The sequence below is a fragment of the Vulpes vulpes genome, chromosome 13 (genome assembly GCF_048418805.1).
Source record: "Vulpes vulpes isolate BD-2025 chromosome 13, VulVul3, whole genome shotgun sequence".
Taxonomy (NCBI): Eukaryota; Metazoa; Chordata; class Mammalia; order Carnivora; family Canidae; genus Vulpes; species Vulpes vulpes.
In genome coordinates, this window is record NC_132792.1 from 94,083,540 (window position 1) to 94,095,950 (window position 12,411).

Consider the following 12,411-nt stretch of genomic DNA (forward strand, 5'->3'; position numbering starts at 1 on the left):
GCCTTTGGCTCAGGGCATGATCCCGGGGTCCAGGATCGAGTCCCACATTGGGCTCCTTGCAGGGAGCCTGCTTCTCCTTCTGCCTATGTCTCTGCTTCTCTCTCTGTGTCTCTCATGAATAAATAAATAAAATCTTTAAAAAAAAATTCATGGAGGAATTCAAAGGCAGATTTAACCAGACAGAAGAAAGAACCAGTGAGCTGTATGATAAGGCAATAAAAATTATGGAGTCTGGGGAATAGAAGGAAAAAAGATTGGAAAAAAGAATGAATAGAACCTTAGGAAACATGTGAGACACTATCATGTGGACCATTGTGTATGCATTGTGGCAGTTTGAGAAGGAGACAGGATTGTGTGGGGTGGAGTCGGGGAGAGGGGAAGTGGCAGATTATTCAAAGGAACTATGACCAAAAACTTCCCAAATTTGATGAAAGACATGACTATAAACATCCAAGAAGCACAGTGAATTCCAAGTAGGGTGAACTCAGACCCATACTGGTGCACATTATAATCAATCTTCTAAAAGCCATGAGCAGAAAATGTTGAAAGCAACAAGAAAGGTGACTTGTTACTTACAAGGGATCCTTGTAAGATTTTCAGCAGATTTCTCATCAGAAACTTTGGAGGCCAGAAGATCGTGGCGAACTGATGTATTCAAAGTGCTTAAAAAGAAAAAAACAACCTGTCAACTAAGAATTCTGTATCTAGCGAAACTCTCCTTCAAAAGTGATAGAGAAGTTAAAACATTCCCCCAAACTCAAGGAATTTGTTACCACTAGACCTGTCTTGCAAGAAATCTCAAAGGGAGGCTGCAGGTTGAAATGAAAGAATATTAGATCAGGGTGCCTCGATGGGTCAATCAGTTAAGCATCTGCCTTTGGTTCATCAGGTCATGATCTCAGAGAGTCCTGGGATTGAGCTCTGCATCTGTATGGGGCTCCCTGCTCAATGAGAAACCTGCTTCTCCCTCTCTCCCTGGTGTGCGCGCGCTCTCTCTCTCTCTCTCTCTCAAATAAATAAATAAATAAATAAATAAATAAATAAATAAATAAATAAATAAAATCTTTAAAGAAAGAAGGAACATTAGCTAGTAACTTTGAAGCCATATGAGGAAGTAAAATGTCAGTTAAAGTAAAATATGTAGGCAGTTTTAGAAGATAGCATTATTTTAACAGTGGTTTATAATTCCTCTGTTTCCCACATGATTTAAGAGACTAATATATTTAAAAAGTTATTAGTCTAAAATTAGCAGGATTGTAGCTTTGGCTTGTAAATCCACATTTTGTTTTCTACATAGTTTAAGGAACTGATGGATTTATTTATTGATTGATTGGAACTGATGGATTTAAAAAATTATTTGTTTCTGAGTACACAATGTACAAAGTTGTAATTTTATAACAATAATTGAAAGGATTGCAGATGGAGCTTTAAATGAGTTTTTATGTGTTATTAAAGCTAAGTAAAATTTTTTTTTTACTTCAAAATATCAACTAAATATGACAATAATGTAGGAAATGAGGCAATAGTAGCTATACGGCATCAAGAAAACTTACAGAAAAATGACAAAAGTAAGTTATTCCTTATCAGTAGTTATTTTTAAAGATTTTATTTATTTGAGAGAGAGTATCAGTAGTGGGAGCCGTAGGGAGAGGGAGAAGCAGACTCTTCATTGAGCAAGGAGCCCAATGGAGAGGTGGGGCTTGATCCCAGGACCCTGAGATCATGACCTAAATTGAAGGCAAATGCTTAACTGACTGAGCCACCCAGGCGCCCCTCTTTATCAATAATTACTTTAAATATAGGTGGATTAAACTATAAATAGACTGGCAGAATGGATTAAAAATTGATCTAATATAATTTGTGTATAGGAGACTCACTTTAGATGTATAGATACAAATAGGTTTAAAGTGCAAGGATAGAAAAAGATATTAATGCATATAGTAATAACCAAAAGAGGGCAGGGATAGCTATACCAATTTTAGACAAAACATGTTAAATCATGAAGATTGTAAGAGACAAAGGAGGACATTGTATATTAATAAAAAGTTAATACAGCAAGAAGATACAGCAATTATAAATATTTATATACTTAATAATAGACCATACAAATATATGAAAAAAATTGACAAAGGAAAAAAAGACATTTTTACAATAAGAGTTTGAGACTTCTACATAATTTGTATCCTACTCTCAATACCTAACAATAGCATATTCATTTATTCATTGTTCTCAAGTGTATCTGATATATTCTTTGTAGTAGACTATATGTTAAGTCACAAATTAAATCTCACTAGATTTAAAAAGGTAGATGCCTTACAAAGTATTTTCTTTGACCACAGTGTAATCAAGTTAGAAATCAATAATGCAAGAAAAACTGGAAAAGTCACACATTTGTGGAAATGAAATAACATACTTTTAAGCAATGAATGGATCAAAGAAATTGTGAGGGAAATGAGACAATACTTAGAGATGAAAACAAAAGCAGAAGATACCAAAATCTGTGAGGGGGCACCTGGGTGACTCAGTCAGTCAAGCATCTGCCTTTGGCTCAGGTCATGATCCCAGGTCCCTGGGATTGAGCTCTGCGTCAGGCTCCCTGCTCACTGGGGAATCTGCTTCTCCTTCTCCTGTTGACCCTCCATCCCCATCATGCTCACTCTCTCAATTAAGATCTTAAAAACAAACAAACCTGTGGGATATAGTGAAAGTAGTGCTAAAGGGGAAATTTATAACTATAAATGGTTATGTTTAAAGAATTGATCGCAAATCATAAACCTAACTTGACAACTTAAGGAACTAGAAAAAAATTAAATTCAAAGATAGCAGAAGGAATGAAATAATAAATATCTGAGCAGAGTTAAATGGAGAATAGAAAAGCAATAGAGAAAATCAGTGAAACCACAGTTGGTTCTTTGATTAACAGAACTGATAAACATTTATTTGGCTAGACTGTTTAAGAAAAAAGACTCAACTTAAAAAGACTCAAATTACTAAAACTGAGAAATGAAAGTGGGGACATACCTATACTACAGAAATAGAAAGGTTTATAAGAGAGCACTGTAAACAGTTGTATGCCAACAAATAGCATAACCTAGATGAACTGGACAAATACCTAGAAACACAAAACCTACTAAGACTGAAATGAAAATATGAGAAATCTGAATATACCTATAACTAGTAAGAAAATTGAATCAGTAATAAAAAATCACCTGACAAAAGCCCTGGACTTGATTGATTCACTGATAAATTTTACCAGACATTTTAAGAAGTAACAACATTTGTTCTCAAAATTTCCAAAATATCAAAGAAAGAGAAACACTCAGTCTGTGAAGCCACCATTACCCTAATATTACAGCCAAAGATACTATAAGAAAACTTCAAACCAATATCCTTTATGAATACTGATGTAAAATTCCTCAATAAAATACTAACCAAATTCTACATATTTAAAGGATTATACACCATGATTAATTTAAATTTATTCCTGGAATGGAGGATGGTTTAGTATACAAAAACAACGGATTAATGTGATATACCACACTAACAAACTAAAAGGGAAAAATTATGTGACCATCTCAGTTGATGAAGAAAAAGCATTTGATTAAATTTAATGCCCTTTTATGATGATAAAAAAGAGCAAACTAGGAATAGAAGTATCTTTACATAATAAAAGTCATAAATTAAAAACTGAAAACTTATCCTTTAGGATCAGGAAAAAGATAAGGATGCTCATTTTTCTACTCCTATTCAACATGGTACTGGAAGTCCTAGCCAGAGTAATTAGGCAAGATAAAGAAATAAAAGGCATTCACATTGGAAGGGAAGAAATAAAATTATCTCTTCAGATTATATGATCCTATATGTAGAAAACCATAAAGTTCCTTACAAGACTTTTAGAACTAATTAAGATACTCAGCAGAGCAAGATAGAAAGTCAACACAAAAGCTAGTTGCATTTAAGTACATTAACCATCAACAGTCAATAGAGAATATTAAGAAAACAACTTCATTTACAATAGCATCAAAAATAGTAACAAAACAAAACAATAAAACCTTAGGAATTAATTTAACCAAAGAGGTGAAAGATTTGTACAGTGAAAACTATAAAACACTGCTGAAGGAAATTAAAGAAGACATAAGTAACGGGAAACATATTTCATGTTCATGGATTGGAAGAATTTGTGTTGTTACATTAATACTGTCCAAACTGATACACAGATTCAGTGCAAACCTTGTCAAAATCTCAGTGATATTTTTTGCAGAAATGAAAAAATCCATCTTACAATTCAGTATGTCCTATCAAGGTACCTCCAGGTAGCCAAACCCATGTTGAAAAAGAGTAACCGATTTAGAAAACTCCTAAAACTTACTGCAAAGCCACAGCAATAAAAACAGTTTGGTACTGGCGTAAACACAGATATATAAACCCACAGAATGGAATTAAGAGTCCAGTAACATATCCTTGCATACATGGTCAAATAATTTTTGACAGGGGTGCCAAGACCATTCAGTGGGGAGGAAAGGGCAGTCTTTTCAATAAATGGTGCTGGGAAAAAAGATTATCTATGTACAAAAGAATGAAGTTGGACCCTTACCTAACATTGTCTACGGAAATTAACTCAGTAGGTCAAAGACCAAAATTTAAAAGCCAAAAGTATAAAACTCTTCGAAGAAAACATAAGGCAAAGCTTCTAAATTTGGATTTGGCAATGATTTGTTGGATATGACACTGAAGGCACAGGCATCAAAAAAAGAAATAGACAAATTGGATTTCCTGAACATTAAAAACTTCTGTGCACCAAAGGACAGTATCAACCATGAAAAGACTACTTACAGAATGTGAGACAATACTGGTAAATTGTATGTCTGATAATGGGTTGATGTTCAGAATATACGGAGAATTCTTAAAACTCAGCAACTACAAAAACCTGATTCACAACTGAGCAAAGGACTTGAGTAGACATTTCTCAAAGAATATATATAGATGGCTCATAAGCATATGAAAAGATGCTAAATATCACAAATCATTAGGGAAATGCAAATCAAAACCATAATGAAATATCACCTCACACTAGTCAGATGGCTACTATAAAAAAAAACAAAAAACAAAAAACAAAATAACTTGGTGAGGGTGTAGAGAAATTCGAACCCTTCTGGGCTGTTGGTGGGAATGTAAAGTAGCTGCTGTGAAAAGCAGTATTGTGGTATGTTAAAAAATAGAATTACTATATGATCCAGCAATTCTATTTCTGAGTTATATACCCAGAGGAGTTGAAAGTAGGGCCTCCAAGAAATATTGTATACCCATATTCATAGCATTATTTACAATAGCTAAAGCCTGGAAACAATCCAAGTATCCATAATGTGTGAATGGCCAAACAAAATGTGATGTATACATACAATGGAATATTATTTAGTTTTAGAAAGGAAGGAAATTCTGACTCATGTTACAACGTTGATGAATCTTGAGGACATGATGCCAATTGCAAAAATGCAAGTACTGTATGCTTCCATTTATGTGAAGTACCTAGAGCATTCAAAAATCATAGAGATAGAAAGTAGAATGATGGTTTCTAGGGGTTGGGGAGAAGGGCAATGGAGGATTACTGTGTAAAATGTATAGTTTCAGTTTTGTAAAATGAAGAGTTCTGAGATGGATGTTGGTGATGGGTGCATAACGATATGAATGTGTTTAATAGCACTTTATAATTAAAATGGTTAATATCACTTTATACTTAAAAATGGTTAAGATGGTAAATTGTATGTTACTTGTATTTTGCCACAATAAAAAATCATTTTAAAAACATTATTGTAACTAAGGCATATTAAAAAATGAACTCAAGGGGATCCCTGGGTGGCCCAGTGGTTTGGCGTCTGCCTTTGGCCTGGGGCGTGGTCCTGGAGTCCCGGGGTCGAGTCCCACATCGGGCTCCCGTCATGGAGCCTGCTTCTCCCTCCTCCTTGTCTGCCTCTCTCTCTGTCTCTCTCTCTCTCTCTGTATGTCTATCATAAATAAATAAATCTTTAAAAATAAAATTGAACTCAGTACCCATTTTGTTTCTTACTAGCTCGTAGGTACTATAGTGCATTCTGGGAATAAAGATATTGAAGATAAATGTGCTTGGAAACAAATAATTATACTACTGTGTGATAATAAGAGAGATAAGTTAATTTTGTGAGAGGGGAGGGTTCACAGGAGAGGAGTTGCCTGAGCTGAATTATAAAGGATGTCTATTCCAAGCCAACAAGGTGATGAATAAGAGCATTGAAGTCCGAGATCAAATAAATTGTGCATGAACATAGGGTTTCAAATAAGTTGGTAAGGTAGGGTTTTATATGTGAGACCACAATGGCAGCAGATGTGGTCTACAGAAGTAGGCTTTAAATGAGGTTTGTTCTGTATATAGTAGAGTTACATTAAAGAGTTTTAAACTAAACTAAAAAGTGTGTGAGTGTATGAGTGAAGAATAGGTTGGGGTAAGATAAAGTGGAGGCAGAGGTAAGCAATGGCAATAAGCTAGGTGAGTGAGAATCAAGGCCTAAACGAGTGGTAGAACCGGAGAAGAGAGAGGAGATCTGAGCTTAAATTCAGGAGTAACAGCCATAGAATTTGGTTCTTGTATGTATTGTGGCTCAGGGACAGAAGTAGGTGAGTATGAATTACAGATAGGATTTTGATATGGTCTGTGGTTCTATCAGCTGAGCTAGGGAGGATTAGAATGAGAGCAGATTTTGCAGAGTTCACAGAAAAGGGGGTAAGAGGGTAGAAAGAACCAAGATCAGTTTTAGATTTAATTTGAGGCCCCTGCACAAATCAGATAACTTTATTGAGGTCAGCTGTAATATTGTCCCTCAACTCTCATTTGGTGCCAGCATCAGAGTCATAACAATGAACTTTTAAAATTAGTTTTATTTGAAATACTTAAGATGGATTCAGAACTAAGCAACAAAACCTATTAAGATCCTTGTGCAGCTGAGGTTTTATATTTGGAAGAAAAATGAAATAAACTTGTTATTTTCTAGTGTATATATGTTCCAAATTAAATAAATTTTATTTCTCATGTATATCTTTTTGACACACATATATATATATATATTAGAGGTTTTTCTTAGTTTTTTTTCCCCCACATAATTTGTTGAATAGAACCTGCATAACAGGGTTCAGTAAGTTTTCTAACAGTTATAAATATGTGGTACATTTCATAAATAGTTCCTGTTTTTATTCAGTGTTAGTGGAGTTGATGTTCCTTTTAACAGAAGAACCACTTAGATTGGCTTAAAAATTGTAACAAAACATCTAAATTGAAGGGTAGGAACAGCTTAAATCTAAGATTCTGAAACATACTACTGGAGAGATTGATCTGTCTCTCACACACATGTACATATAAACATAGAATTTTCTTTTGTAAAAAACTTGTTTCTCTGGGTTGTTTAAATACAGTGCTACTCAAAGGCACATGAGTTGAATCTTAAATCTTTGATGTGGTAGTGTGCCAGTTCCTTGATGCTCAAGTTGACAGGTAACAAAACCTCCTGCTTTGGCTTAGCTAGGTTATTAGGAAGAAGTACTGCTGAGTCATAGTTTCCTTTTTTTTTTTTTTTAAAAGATTTTATTTATTCATGAAAGAGAGAGAGGCAGAGACACAGGCAGGGGGAGAAGCAGGTTCCATGCAGAGAGCCAGATGCAGGACTCGGGACTCGATTCCGGGACTCCAGGATCACACCCTGGGCTGAAGGCAGGCGCTAAACCACTGAGCCAGCCAGAGATCCCCAGTTTCCTACCTTTTCAAGGATGGTTGTCAAATTGCTGTGGACTCCTAGAAGAGCAGTTTTACTTTAAATATCTGAGAAAATATTTTGAATTCAGCAGCAGTTTTGAATGAACTGTTGTTTTGTTTTTGATTTACATCTGTGAAAAGTAGTTAACATAATCCTGAGTACTATACGGATTTCAAACCACTTGTTAAAACTAGAGTCCACAAGGGGTAGGACTGTGGGTTGGGAACCAGTGTTCTAGAGAAAGGCTTAAACATGCTTACTTCTGGTGTTAAAATTTGAGATGTAGTTTGGAATATAGTATCCTTATAATATCCATCTCGGTCTGCATCTAACAAAGTAATGGGACTTTTTTTTTTTTTTTTGATGTGCACTACATATATTATCTTCATGGTGCACTATAGGCATTTTATATCTCCCTTTAAAAAGTAGTTTCCTACAGGGGTGCCTGTATGGCTTAGTTAAGCATTGGACTCTTGATTTCAGCCCAGGTCATATCTCAGGGTTGTGAGATTAAGCCCTACACTGGGCTCTGCAGAGTCAACTTGGGATTCTCTCTCCCCCTTCTGCATCCTTTGCCCCTGCTCACACACATACACTCTTAAAAAAAAAAAAAATTTCTTACACTTTAAAAAACTTTAAGCAATTGAGTCTTTCTTTACTTCTTATCTCCAAAAATAGACCTATTATAAAAGGTAAGGCATACTTGCTGGATTCTTCCGAAATAGTTTTGGAATTTCAGATATATGAAGTTATGCTGATTTGTGTTTCATTTTTAGCTTTTAAGGTGTACTTAATTTTTTTTGTTCTTGAATATACAGAAAAGTATATGCTCACCAGCTAGATATCACCAATGTTAATATGTTGATATATTTCTCTCAAAGTTCATTGAGATCATAGTTGGCATCCTTTCTTTTTTTTTTGTAATCATTCAACTAATGTTTATATAATTTTTATGTCATTAAAAAGCCTTTGTAAAATTGTTCAAATATAAAAATATATATAGTTGCGTCATAATTTAACGTTTTCCTAACATTGACTTACCATCATTCCTGGTAAATTAGGAGTAATGAAAGATCAGACCAGTATATATGTGACATAGTGTATTGATCCAGTATGCATGTGACATAGTGTATTGATCCAGGTTCATCATTTATCTTTGGAGTTAATCACTATTCAAATGAATTTCTAGTGGGCTCCATTTTGTGTTTTCTTTTCTCACATTAATTTGGTTCTTGATGAATTATAGCTTCAGGTCTTATTTTTCTTTCTAAAATATTCACTCACTAATTCATATTTAAATGCTGATGTTTAGGATAAAGATGGAGATAGAGCCGTTCACCATGCAGCTTTTGGAGATGAAGGTGCTGTTATAGAAGTACTGCACCGGGGCAGTGCTGACTTGAATGCTCGCAACAAGCGGCGACAGACGCCACTTCATATTGCTGTCAATAAAGGCCATCTTCAGGTTGTGAAGACTTTATTGGACTTTGGCTGTCATCCTAGTCTTCAGGTAAAATGACGTATATTCTGCTGGTGTTGCTAGGATTCTGTTAAAGGGAAATATTGAGTTCTATGGTAAGCATTCCTTTGTTATCCACATGTTTTTGTTTGATTAGTCATTGTAAATGATACCAAAGGTATAGACTGTGATAAAATTGGCAGCTATTCTTCTTAGAAAAGCCTGTTTTTAAAAAAAAAAAAGAAAGAAAAGAAAAGCCTTTTTAAGGAAAATGTGAGTGGATTGGTTTTATACTGGAGGGTGGAGATGGAGACTTCCTTGCAGAAATACCAGCTTGAATTAATTTGATTCAACTTTATTGATCATGACAGTGAGCTTCAGCAGCTTAAGGAAGTATAATGGGCTGCATTTCATGATAGTTATTTTATAATTATCTAAATTATTTTAATTGTAGCCTAATTTATCTTAGAGTCTTGATCTAGTCATTAGGAAGATTTTCTGTTTTGGAAAATATATAGGATTGAAGAGTTGATTTTCAGTAGGACCTATTTTTAAAATTTTTTAAAAAATTTAAGTTCAATTAATTAACATATTATCTATTCTTAATTTCAGAGGTGGAGGTCAGTGATTTATCAGTCTTATGTAATAACCAGTGCTCTTTACATCACATACCCTCCTTAAGGTCCATCACCTAGTTACCCCATCCCTTTTTAACCCTCAGTTTGTTTCCTATGATTAGGAATCTCTTACGGTTTGTCTTCCTGTCTGATTTCATCTTGTTTTATTTTTTCTTCTCTTTCTATATGATACTTTATTTTGTAAATTCCACATGTGAAAGAGTTTATATGATAATTGTCTTACCTGATTGATGTTTTCACTTAGCATAATACCCTCTAGTTCTATTCAGGTTGTTTCGAGTGGCAAGATATCATTCTTTTTGATGGTTGAGTAATATTCCATTGTGTGTGTGTGTGTGTGTGTGTGTGTGTGTGTGTGTGTGTGTGTATTACATCTTCTTTATTCATCTGTTGATTTACTCCTAGCTATTTCCATAGTTTGGCTATTACAGACATTGCTGTTAAAAACGTTGGGTATAGGTGCCCCTTTGGATCACTATGTTTGCATCCTTTGGATAGATACCTAGTAGTGCACTTGCTGGGTCATAGTGTAGCTCTATTTTCAGCTTTTTGAGGAACCTCCATACTGTTTTCCAGAGTGGCTGCATCAACTTGCATTTCTACCAGTAGTGTAAGAGGGTTCCCCTTTCTCTGCATCCTTGCCAACAACTGTTGTTTCCTGACTTGTTCATTTTAGTCGACTAGTGTGGGGTAGCATCTCATTGTGGTTTTGATTTGTAGTTTCCTGATGGTGGGTGATGCTGAGCATTTTTTCATGTGTCCTTTGGTATTTGAATGTCTTCTTTGGAGAAATCTGTTCATGTCTTCTGCCCATTTCTGATTAAAATTGTTTTTTGGATGTTGAGTTTGATGAGTTCTTTATAGATTTTGAATACTAGCCCTTTTCTGATAAGACATTAATATATATCTTCTACTGTTCTCTCGATTGTCTTTTGGTTTTGTCTACTGTTTCCTTTGTTGTTCAAAAGCTTTTTATCTTGATGAAGTCCTAATAGTTCATTCTTACCTTTGTTTCCCTTATCTTTGGAACTTGTCTAGCAAGAAGTTGCTGTGATGAAGGTCACAGAGGTTGCTGCCTGTGTTTTCCTCTAGAATTTTGATGGGTTCTTGTTTCACATTTATATCTTTCATCTATTTTGAGTCTATTTTTGTGTATGGTTTGAGGAAATGGTCCAGTGTCATTCATTCTTCTGCATGTGACTGTCCAATTTTCTCAACACCATTTGTTGAAGAGACTTTTTTTTTCCCCATTGGCTGTTCTTTCCTGTTTTGTCGATGATGAATTGACTATAGAGTTGAGGGTCCATTTCCGGGTTCTCCATTCTGTTTCATTGATCTGTGTCTATTTTTATGCCAATACCATGCTGTCTTGATGATTTCAGCTTTGTAATAGAGCTTGAAGTCTGGCATTGTGATGCCACTAGTTTTAGTTTTCAATACTCCTTTGGCTATTTGGGTTCTTTTCTGGTTCCATACAAATTTTAGGGTTATTTGTTCAAGCTCTGTGAAAAAAATTGGTATTTTGATAGGAATTGCATTGAATGTATAGGTTGCTCCAGGTAACATAGACATTTTAACAATATTTGTTCTTCCAGTCCATGAGTGTGGAATGTTTTTCCATTTCTTTGTGTATTCCTCAGTTTATTTCATGTATGTTCTATAGTTTTCTGAGTATAGATTATTTGCTTCTTTGGTTAGGTTATTACTAGGTATCTTATGGTTTGGGGTGCAATTGCAAATGGAATTGGCTCCTTAACTTCTCTTTCTTCTGTCTCATCGTTACTGTATAGAAATGGAATTGATTTCTGTGCATTGATTTTGTAACCTGCAACTTTGCTGAATTTCTGCATGAGTTCTAGCAATTTTGAGGTGGAGTCTTTTGGGTTTTCCCCATAGAATATTATATCATCTGTGAAGAGTGTGAATTTGACTTTTTCTTTGCCAGTTGACATGTCTTTTATTCCTTTTTGTTGTCTGGTTGCTGAGGCTAGGACTTCTAGTGCTCTGTTGAATGGCAGTGGTAATAATGGACATCCCTTTTATGTTCCTGACCTTAGGGGAACAGCTCTCAGTTTTTCCCCATTGAGAATAATGTTCACTATGGGCTTTTCATATATGACTTTTATGATACCGAGATCTGTTCCCTCTGTCTCTTCACTGTGAAGAGTTTTAATCAAGAAAGGATGCTGTACTTTGTCACATGCTTTTTTTGCAGCTATTGAGAAGATCATATGGTTCTTATTCTTTCTTTTATTTAAAAAAAGTGTATCACATTGATTTATTTGTGGATTTTAAGCCACCCTTGCAGCTGAGGAATAAATCCCATTTGGTCATGGTAAATAATCTTTTTAATGTACCGTTAGATCCTATTGGCTAGTATTTTGGGGAGAATTTTTGCATCCATGTTCATCAGGAATATTGGTCTGTAATTCTTTTTGGTGAGATCTTTATCTGGTTTTGGGATCAAGTAATGCTGGCCTCATAGAGTTTGGAAGTTTTCCATCCATTTCTATTTTTTGAAACAGCTTCAGAAACA

General features: G+C 34.9%; 1 protein-coding gene across 1 annotated transcript in view; it reads left to right on the forward strand.

Annotated features, from left to right (window-relative positions):
• MIB1 (MIB E3 ubiquitin protein ligase 1) overlaps positions 1 to 12,411 on the forward strand; it is a 137,471-nt gene that overhangs the window by 68,824 nt on the left and 56,236 nt on the right. The window contains exon 11 of the mRNA XM_026006537.2: positions 9,091 to 9,288. Coding sequence (XP_025862322.1) covers positions 9,091 to 9,288 — 198 coding nt within the window. The remainder of the gene's footprint in view (positions 1 to 9,090; positions 9,289 to 12,411) is intronic.